This window comes from Protomyctophum bolini (assembly GCF_963924005.1).
Source record: "Protomyctophum bolini genome assembly, chromosome: 12".
Classification (NCBI taxonomy): Eukaryota; Metazoa; Chordata; class Actinopteri; order Myctophiformes; family Myctophidae; genus Protomyctophum; species Protomyctophum bolini.
The window spans coordinates 20,942,322-20,953,095 of record NC_137873.1 but is presented as its reverse complement, the minus strand read 5'-3'; the positions used below and the strand labels follow the sequence as shown (position 1 = coordinate 20,953,095).

Here is a 10,774-nt window from a genome sequence, read left to right as displayed (position 1 = left end):
CCCCTGCCTCGATCCCCACCTGCCCCAGGGCCCTGCACACACACACACACACACACACACACACACACACACACACACACACACACACACAGACACGCAGACACAGACACGCAGACACACATAGACGAACTTCTGTCTTGACTCCTTCTCTCCGTGTCTGCTTCTATTTTCCTTTAATAACATCCACAGTAAGACGGGACTTCCTGTGGGATCTGATGTTATTGCATAGCTGGGTGGCTAATATCTGTGTTGTTCTGCTCATATTCAACTCCTCCTTGTCTTGCCAATGGCGTCTGTCTGCGGAGAACTGAACTTTTGGAATCATGGAGACTGTGGCGAATCTGAGAGAGAGAGCACCCCTACCATATGGGTATAGGAACTCTCATGCTGACAGGCCAGATCCACAGTGTGTGTGTGTGTGTGTGTGTGTGTGTGTGTGTGTGTGTGTGTGTGTGTGTGTGTGTGTGTGTGTGTGTGTGTGTGTGTGTGTGTGTGTGTGTGTGTATATGCGTGTGAGTGTCTAGGGCTCAGCTGTCTAATAAAAGGCTTCAGGGCACTGTATCTTGGCACTGTAGCTTTGCATGCACATGGGTGCATGTGTGTGCTTATCTGTGCATGTTTGTGTGTGTGTGCATTCTGGTCTGCATGCTGTGGGTGTGGGCACGTACCGTAGTGTATGCACGCATGCGTGCGTGTGTACATTCCAGGTATTTAAACAATGGAGCATAAACAGCCCGGGGTGTCCACACACAGCCTCGTCTAGTAGTGGGTTGCAACACCAATGTTGGCCACCCATGGCAGCCACAGAGGGAGAGGCTGCTGGGACTTGTTGGGATTGTTGTAAGCATTTTACCCACAGTCAGTCAGTCAGTCAGTCAGACAGACAGACAGACAGACAGACAGACAGACAGACAGACAGACAGACAGACAGACAGACAGACAGACCAAGACACAAACAGACAGCAGCCCTGTGGATAACCCCCCCCCTCAACTCTGTTTACCTGCCTGCTGCCAGCACTCAGCATGATGGGAAGCATAAGTGACAGGTGAGACCAATCAACGGAGGGGAGGAATCAAAGCAACAGTACACCCCCCCCCCCCCCCCCCCCCCCCCCCCCATTCGTGTCCGCAGCAGTCCGCTTGATTTGATTCCTGTCAGTAGTTGCTGAAATGTTTTTGCCGCTGTGGTCAAATTATCAGTGCTGAGAATTTGCATAATTGGCCTCAATTAACCAACTCAAGAGCTCGATGAGCAATACCGCTAACTGAATGGCCTAAATGGAGTGACTGAGCCAGAATCGGCAACGTCAGCCTGTGTTATATATATGTCTGCCTGGCTGGCATAAGGGACAGGGGGAGGTCTGGAAGACAGCTTGAAACTCAAGAAGGCGGAGAGCTATAGGTTACGGGCATTCGGGCAACACCAGACACAGGTCCTCCTGTGTCTCACCCACGCTCCCTCTTTGAAATTCTATTCTCAGTGCCTTGCTCCCTCCCTCCCTCACCTAACTAACCCCCCCTTCCCCTTATGGCTGATGAGGTAAGACGGTCTGGGGGAGTCGAGTCCTACTGCTGCTGAGGTAAGACGGTCTGGGGGAGTCGAGTCCTACTGCTGCTGCAAATTCTGTCTGACTTCACACAGTAAAACTTCTCAGGATGCTTTTCTTACACTCTAGTCTAGGAGGTAAGCTAACATTACCGCGCAGAGTATAAACAGCAGTTAAGACACACACACACACATCGTGACATGGCATGACATGTGTGTGTGTGTGTGTGTGTGTGTGTGTGTGTGTGTGTGTGTGTGTGTGTGTGTGTGTGTGTGTGTGTGTGTGTGTGTGTGTGTGTGTGTGTGTGTGTGTGTGGACACTGAGCTATAGGCCAGGTCTCCGGGACAGAAGCGCTGATGTATGGAGGGTTTTAAATAGCCCAGACAGAGAGCAGCTGTGACCCTGGATCCCCCACGCTGTAGCCACTCTGGCCACACTGACTGACCCCTGGTCTGTGAGGGTGTACTGTACTGTACTGTACTGTACTGTACTGTACTGTACTGTACTGTACTGTACAGCACAGCACAGCATATTACAGCACAGCACAGCACAGCACAGCATATTACAGCACAGCACAGCACAGCACAGCACAGCACAGCATATACAGTCCACCATCCGTGCTTGTTTGCCAAAGTTCACTGAAACTAAATAATCTCAAAAGGAAACCTCAAATGGAGGCACTTCACTGGCCCCTGAGAGCTCCTCTTTCAGGGCTGGTCTTCACTTTCTCCTTTTCTGTCCACACAGATATTCGAGTCACTGACTTTCTGTGTCAAATAATGACAGGTGATGAGAGGGAGGCAGGCAGGCTTTGCCTTTGTTGAGCAGACAACACGCCGGCCTATTACAGCTGAGGTAGAGTGGAGATGAAATGGCCTTGCTTGTTTCACCAGCCAGCCAGACAGACAGACAGACAGCCAGTAAGTCAGCCAGCCAGACGTTCTGTCTCACAACAAGCGTGAAATAGACTTCAAGGATCAAGTACGTTCCGTGTTTGTGTGTGTGTGTGTGTGTGTGTGTGTGTGTGTGTGTGTGTGTGTGTGTGTGCGCGCGCGCTTGCTGCGTGCGTGCTTGTGTGTGTGTGTGTCTGTGTGAGAGAGAGAGATAGTGCTGCTGGTGGATTGAATGCTCAGCCAAGAAAGTGCCTTTAGTGCTGCGCTCCTATTCATTGATAGCTTTAGCAGGGAGGTGTGGTGAGACTTGGAGGACACGTTTTATACAGCCAGCGCAGGCAGACTGCCCTCATGACGGTCAATGCCAATTCTTTCATTTGTGCGAGCAATGCACCAGCATTGGCCTCTACGTGACTATCCACTGCTTCTGACGCTGCTGACAAATTAACCAAATCCAAAAATGAAAGACTGAAACTAGACCTGTACGTGTCCGTCGCAGTCGGCCACCGGCCTACTTGGGAATGATGCAACTTGGGAACCTAATGATATACGTTGTCATAGCACTCGTTTTAACTGTCAGCCGGTGTCCCACATGGAGATCTGTGCCTGTGTGAAGACTGCAAACTAAAAAGTGTACTTGGCAATCAATTCGGCCCACTGGCAGAGCCTGATTGGTTGTGCATCAATTGGCTGAGGCAGAGGCTGGAAATTGCACCCGTGAAAGGAGTTGGCCTCATTAGGCTCACTGGCAGAGCCTGGCCCAGGTGAAAGGAGTTGGCCTCATTAGGCCCACTGGCAGAGCCTGACCAGAGCCTTTTGTGGTGGTTCTGGAGAACCGTGGGTCCGACCGACTCGATACCTGGCACTGCACTCCCTGTGGGGGTGTAGAACACGTGTGTCGAATGTGAAGTCGGCGGGTCAAACGGTTCTCGAGTTACGTGCATTACAACCATACACACAAGTACGCACGCACACACCTATGCAGAGTAGCGGCACATTATATAGTAGATGATAACACGCGCCATATGCCTCGTCCAGACTCCAGGCTCTAATATAAGCTCACCGTCTATGAATGTGGGAGGTGTCGTTGCAGAGAACAGTACCAAACGCCCCACGCACAGTGGGACATGTACCTTTTCTTCTGCCAGCTATAGCGCTGCCTGGCTGGCACCCTGTCTCGCCTTTGTCTATGAGCATGCAGTGTTGCATATGCATGTGCACACAGCACCCGACTCGGCTATAGGGCTATGACTAATGTTAACATTGGAGCTGACAGCACCGGCTAATTTGGGCCAATTATAGCCCATAAATAGCCAAAGTTCCCCCTCTGCGGGAGCAGCTAGTGGGTCAGCCACGCATCAGCTGAGCGAGCTGAACTGTCACCGTGGACGCTGCTGTCATCGCTGGCTGACAGCCTGCCACCGTCCTTTTTCCCAGCAGCAGGCTTCTTTCACGTACACTTACCCACCCACCCACCTCCCCCGCCCCTCCCCTCTCGCCTGCCCCCTTTGCACTCTCGATTCCTCTATTCCTGGTGTAAACCTGGCACAGGCTGGGGAGTGGGGATGCACACTCTGACAGACTGATATGTTTAGCCAAGACCCCCCCCCTCCCCATGATGCAAATAGAGAAGGTCAGCCTGCAATGCCTTGCCCTCCCTGGCACCCCAGACTCGTCTTCCTTTTCCTTCCTCCTCCTCCTCCTCCTCCTCCTCATCACACACTTCCTGCTTACACAAGCTATAGGTTTTGCTTTGGAATCTAATCATGCAAGTTCAGTAATGTGTTTGTTTTGGTAGATCATTACGTTGTTTCAAGTTGCAACAATGCTTCATGCCAATTATAGCTTCTATACTGTTGGAAAGCCTCCTGTATTTCCCATTTTCACTGGTGCCCCATTTGTAAGGAATATGCATTTGTGGGATGAGCAGTGCAGCCGAGTATGCGAGTGACACAAATTTCCAAACTTTTTGTGCTACGTTTAGCTACATACAAACCGCACTGCCGACCGATATGCCCTGTGCCAATCAGTCCTTACTCCTTGTCCATTAATGCCCATATATGGGATCTCTACATCCCATACATCATGCCCCCTTTTGTGCCCATAGCAGCCTATATGGAGCTGACACTTAGACAACAAACTCCATATTTGGGCGTAGCTGCATTAGAAACTCCTTATATGGTTATGTCTTACCAATAGAGATGTCCCGATCTTTTTTTCCTTTCTGCCGATACAGATTTTTTTGATCCGATATTTATAATTTTGAGGGCCCTCCTATGCCCAGCTCTGTCTGTTTGTGTGTACCCCATAGTGATGATTTGACTGGCTGAGCAATGTACGTATTGAGGATAAAAAGTGAGGACAGAAAAGTGAAGACGGAAAAGTGAGGACACAAATTGTGATTGGCCGGAATGAGATGATAATCAAAGACAATGTACAGTCTACACACACGCACACACACACAGACAGACACAGACACACAGTCGGATATCAATGTATTTTTGGTTAGAAATAACAACCCGTTTGTCAGCCAAGAGCACTGTAAAATAATGTTTATTTCTAAGTTTGATGCCACTTTGAAACGGAGGCAGGGATGAAAATGACGTGGGAGTTTTTTAATTACTTCCCTGTCTGAAATGCTTCATTTTTCCTTTTCTCGGTTCCCTGTGCCAAGCAAATGTACTTTAGCTTTATCCACTGGCTGCAATATTTACCCAGTCCTTAGTTTAGACAGTTTTTTGTTTAGACTAGTCATTGGTTAGATCAGTCATTAGTCCTACAAATACAACCTATCTCAAACCCTCACCCTAAACCTAACCTCCCATGGGGCAGCACACCTAAACATAACCTTAACGCATGTCTAACCAATGACTAGTCTAAACTAAGTACGCACCCCTATTTACCCTACTTCAAAGGAGCGATTAGCCAGACTGAAAGAGTGAAGGAGAGCACATTTAATTAATTAATTCATTCATTAGTGCTCACCTGTACACCATTCCACACTCGTAACGAAGAGAGGCAATTAAACACACAGAACCATTGGTGAGTGACTTTAAATATATACATTTATACACATGCTGCTGTATAGGGCTAGAAGTGAACCGTGGTGTGCACAGTAGACCCATCAGGACGCGTCACGTGACATGACACATGTCACATGAAAACACGTACCAGGGCAGTGGACATATGTCGCATCACAATACATACATGGAGTTGAAAATGACACAAAGTGGTACGAAATGGATGTAGATACATAAATGTATACCGTGAAAAACGCAAACACACGCGCAAACACGCAGACACACACGCACAAACACACACACGCACGCACCACAACAAATCAGGTGTACAAACTGTCGCACAACTGTACTTTATATCTCCGCTCCTCATGAGATAGAGCACACAGCTCAACCTGTACTCATGCTAAAGCTGTCATGTGAAATTTGTCCAAACCATGAAACAAATCAGGTCACAATCATGTAACGGTGACCTCAGCGGGTGACGTCTAATGGCAAACATCAGAATGTGACGCATATTTTTCCAGAATATTTGCCTGTCATGACATTCCCAGAAAATAGGCTCGCTGGGGTTCATGTCGTTAAACCTACCCTAATTATAACCCAATCTTAACCAAAAGAACACCATCTAACCGTAACTAAATAATAGTGAATGTTGCCAGTTTTCCACATTCTTCTAGGCTTGATGACAGCGTTACATTTTGACTTTTTGACATTTGAGAACTACCGTTACTAGTAAAAGTCCGGAATAAAAAATGTACTTGAGTTAAAGTACAAAAGTATTGGCATCAAAATGTACTTAAAGTACTCATTATACAGAATGTCCCATTTCAAGTTTTCAAATGTATAAACATCTTTTGAAAATAGCAGATCTACAAGCTCACAATGGGTCACATTGCGACACATTGTGAGCTTGTAGATCAGCTATTTTCAAATGGACCGAAATGTATAATAGGACTGAAATGGGTAATGCATGTTCTTTGCCTCTGAGATGTAGTGGAGTAGAAGTAAAAGTATTGGAAATTGAAAAGAATCAAGTGAAGTACAATTTAAATACCTCAAAATGTACTTAGTTAATTTACACCACTGCTCTTGAGAGTGCACAAATGTAGTCTAATGGATCCATAAGGGACCATTTTAGTAAATGAACACTGATGATTTTACTGTGTTATGTGGTCTGTTGGTCACGAACCAAATGGAAGAAAACCTCGTTTGGGAGATGTCTGGTCCTTGCTGCTGAGAGCCATGAAGGCGAAGCCCATGTCAGTACAGGGAGAAAAACGTAAAAGTTCTCCTCAGAGGTGCTCCTACTGCAGATGTGTTATCGTCCGGTTACTGTACTGTAGGTGTATTCAGCTTCATGTAGCTGTCTGTTTCAGGTTCAGCTTCAACACTGTATGCATGGTGTTGACAGTGTACAGTGCATTCATCATTCTCCCACACATTCTTGAACTTAAACTCACGCGCAACCCCATAGTACCTGTTGTTGTACACAAGAAAAACACAATGAAACACTGAAGTACTGGTTCAAATAAACAGAGAGACAGAGAGTGTGTGTGTGTGTGTGTGTGTGTGTGTGTGTGTGTGTGTAAGTGCGCGTGCATGTGTGTTTGTTTGTGTGTGTGTGTGTGCGCGCGTGTGTGAGATTGCGATAAAAGGCATACCTTGAATCAGTACTTGAATCAGTCATGGGAAAATGTCGCTCAACCTTCATTGGGGTACTAGTGAATTGCCGGGCCGCTTGAAAGCCCATTCTGATATAAGAGAAATGTTGATACCAACGTAGGTAATACATGCATTAATGTGCAATTAATTAATTCGAAGAGCCAACACACACAGGGGGCAAAAGAAAAGAAAGAAAAGAGGACAAACAATAACATGAATAAAGTCAACAAAGTACAGGCTCTGACCAAAGATTTCTGGTGAACGTATTTAAAATGTAAAATGAATTAAATCCTGTCTCCATATAATGCGGTAGGCTGCCATAGTAAAAGGACGTACATTCTCGGTATATATTCATTATACAAAATAGATCTCTATTAGTATTTTTTTTACGTTTTCTTCATATCTTTTGCGTTTTGTTTGTTTTAGCTTTTTTTTGTTGTTGTTGTTTTTCCATAATACAGAACACATATGTGTTCTGTATGTATGGAGCAGACAAGCACAAGTTCGTTGAAATCTTATGGCGAGACCCAGGAAAAACCACACAGTAAAATGTGCAGTATTTACACTGTAGTCCAGCCAAATCAGATTTATTTCTTAAATCTTTTGGCCTGACCGTTCACACTGCATTTGCAAGTGACCAGATCGGATCTGTCACAGATCTGTGTGTTCAGACTGGCAGCCAAATCCAGCCTGAATCAGATCTGTGTCACATCCAGATTGGAATCCAATTGGTTTAAATAAGTCTAACACAGACAAGTCACATGGAATCCGAGTTACGTAGACCAGGTTACTGCGTTCAGACTGAGACAAATCACCTGACATCACATTTGAATCACATTTGAAACAACCTCTGAATGTGGCTCAAGTCGTAATTTCTTTGTGTTTACTTATTTTAGCAAATCAGATTCCAATCTGGATGATACACAAATGCGTTTCAGGCTGGATTTGGCTGCCAGTGTAAATCTGGCCTAAGAGATAAATGAACACTGAACATTTTAACTGTGCACAAACCATGTAGAGCTCTGACGGACCGAAGGCTTGTTTACTCGTGTCAAAGTTTCCCAAACTCATGCCGAGGAAGCACACTACATCCGATCCACTCCGTCTACACACAGTCGCATAATTAATTATAGGCATATGAAGTCAATCAGCTCCGGTGCACTCGTGTGTGCACTCTCTACACACCTGAAGTAATTAACATTCTGAACCTCTGGTCGAGGTACACAATCATAGAAACATATCGGATTTTGTCGCTGTCGGGCGGAAACCTCCTTTCTCCATACTTAAACTTGTGTGTGTGTTTTTTTGTTTTGTGAATTAATGCCCTACTTGACGACATAAAGTGTCACACAAAAGCATCTTACTACCTTTGAATTTTAATCCTGAAAATAACAGATTTGGTTTCCACCCGACAGAAACTAAGTGGGATATGTCAGTTCTGTGGGTCGGCTGGGATAGATCTAGTATCTGTCTATCTGTCATGCTTTCCTTAAACTTTGCAGGAAAAAAATTGTGGGTTTTCAAATGAGCGTAACGTAGTTCAACTTGCGGCCTGGAAGGCGAGTGCATTGACCAGTGCTAGGTTTTAGCCAGGTGAGATAAATTCAACAGCAGAGCAAAATAAGAACAAAAAAGAAAAGAAAAAAAGCTGGAGTTGAACTGGTGTAAATGTGTTTAAGGATGTGTGTGTGCACATCCATTAAGGCATGCATTCGTTTGTAATATGTGCATTTTGTGTGTGTGCTTGTGTACGTGTGTGTGTGTGTACGTGTGTGTGTGTGTGTGTGTGTGTGTGTGTGTGTGTGTGTGTGTGTGTGTGTGTGTGTGTGTGTGTAAGAAAGAGAGAGAGAAGCGAATGCCGGTATGGCTGCGGCAGCGTCCCCTATACACACACCCAGCCTGCAGTGTACACACACAGGGCAGAAATATAGCAAGGCTATAAGTAACAATCCGTGTAAATGAGCGAGCGTGGAAGCAATTATGTGCAGATGTGTGCGTGGACACACATGCACGCACGCACGATGCAGAGTAATACGTCCCTGCATGAGCCCCGTTCATCATACAGTCAGCCCCCCCCCCCCTGTGTTTTTGTCCTCGTCGTCATCATCCGTGTCTTTCCGTTAATCCTCCGTTCCAATCCGTCGACCGTTCCCGAGGACAGGAGTCAGGATACAAAAAGTGTTCATGGGGAAAAAGCCTCGGATGCATTTCGTCGTGCGCCGGCGGCGTTGGCTCGCTTAATAGCAGATCTACAAGCTCACGACGCGCCACGTTCGTGACGCGTCGTGAGCTTGTGCATCTGCTATTTACGGCACGCGACACCGGCGCGCAACTAAGTATATATATATCGAGGCTTAAGCGTGCGTGTGTGTCCTTGTGTGTGTGTTGGCGGGCGGGCGGGCGGGGTGGTGGAGTAGGAGGTCCTCTAGGATCAGAGCAGGGTCCACGGCAGGCCCAGTGCGAGCAGAGCGAGCGGCGCCAGGCTCCAGGGCAGGCGGGAAGGGGGCGACCCCGCGGCGGGTCCTCTCACCCGCACCACGGGCGGCCTCTGGGGGCTGTCGTGTGCGCCGTCGCCTCCTCCTCCTCCAGGCTGTCTCCCCAGGTCCGTCCTGTCGCTGACCGACACCTCTGTGTCGACTGGGAGGAAGAGGTGGACATGGATGGAGAGAGAGAGAGATATTGTTATAATTGTTATAGTTTCATAAGGTAGTCTTCAAATTTCAATGTAAAAGCTCTGTTTACACGTATTCCCGTTTAATTGTACATACATTATTTTGATTGGTTTGTTCCACTTTTGGCTTTGGCATTGTAAACGTATGTTTTGGCAATGTAAACACATGTTTTGGCAATGTAAACTAATGTTTTTGGCAATGTAAACACATGTTTTGGCAATGTAAACTAATGTTTTTGGCAATGTAAGCATATGTTTTCTCATGCCAATAATGCCCCTTTGAATTGAAATGAAAATTGAGAGAGAGTGGGTGACTACCGGTATGTACTTTCCACACCATGAATTGCAAATGCATAATGAGAACAGAGAGAAAGAAAAATCTAATATCAAAACAAAACAAACAAACAGGAAGAATACCGTACAGTAGCAGCTATCAACTGTATGAAAGGTGAAGGAATGGAATATATGCAGTCATACTGTGAAAATGAATTTCAGTTAAATCTCCCTCAGGCTACATCAGCGTAAACCCAGTCCAGTCCCTTCTTCCACTCTTTGTTTAAAGGTAATTAAAAACGAAAACAAACACAACTTGGAATAACAATATTGTACGAGTCCTACTAAAGTATATCCCTCGCTAACATTTGGCGTTAACGTTTGGCAGAAAACATGTCAGGATTGGACACTGCATCTACATCGTTTCAGCCCGTGGCCCTCAGTGACTCAGTGACCCCCCTCAGAGACACTGAAGGCTCATACATACTCCAGTTTTATGTGATCACTGTATCACCTATCACCGTCACCTTCATAACAAGTCGAGGTCATCATACTCGCGGTGATGTCCTTAAGCATTGACCCCACCTCCCTCTGGTTCAGATGCAAAAACCCTGTGCCTGCAAAACCGCCCACTCAACATCTAGACCAATCAGTGAACAGGGTGATAGCTCTAGAGTGAAAGGACTTGTCTTATCAGACTCTGTTTTA

The 10,774-nt window shown here is 46.3% G+C and overlaps 1 protein-coding gene across 2 annotated transcripts in view; it reads right to left on the bottom strand.

Annotated features, from left to right (window-relative positions):
• Positions 1–5,477: 5,477 nt before the first annotated feature.
• LOC308325824 (glypican-5-like) overlaps positions 5,478–10,774 on the bottom strand; it is a 163,544-nt gene continuing 158,247 nt past the window's right edge. For both annotated transcript variants that reach the window (XM_080778527.1, XM_080778528.1), the window contains one exon: positions 5,478–9,759. In XM_080778527.1, the coding sequence (XP_080634653.1) occupies positions 9,554–9,759 (206 nt within the window). In that variant the 3' untranslated portion in view covers positions 5,478–9,553. The remainder of the gene's footprint in view (positions 9,760–10,774) is intronic.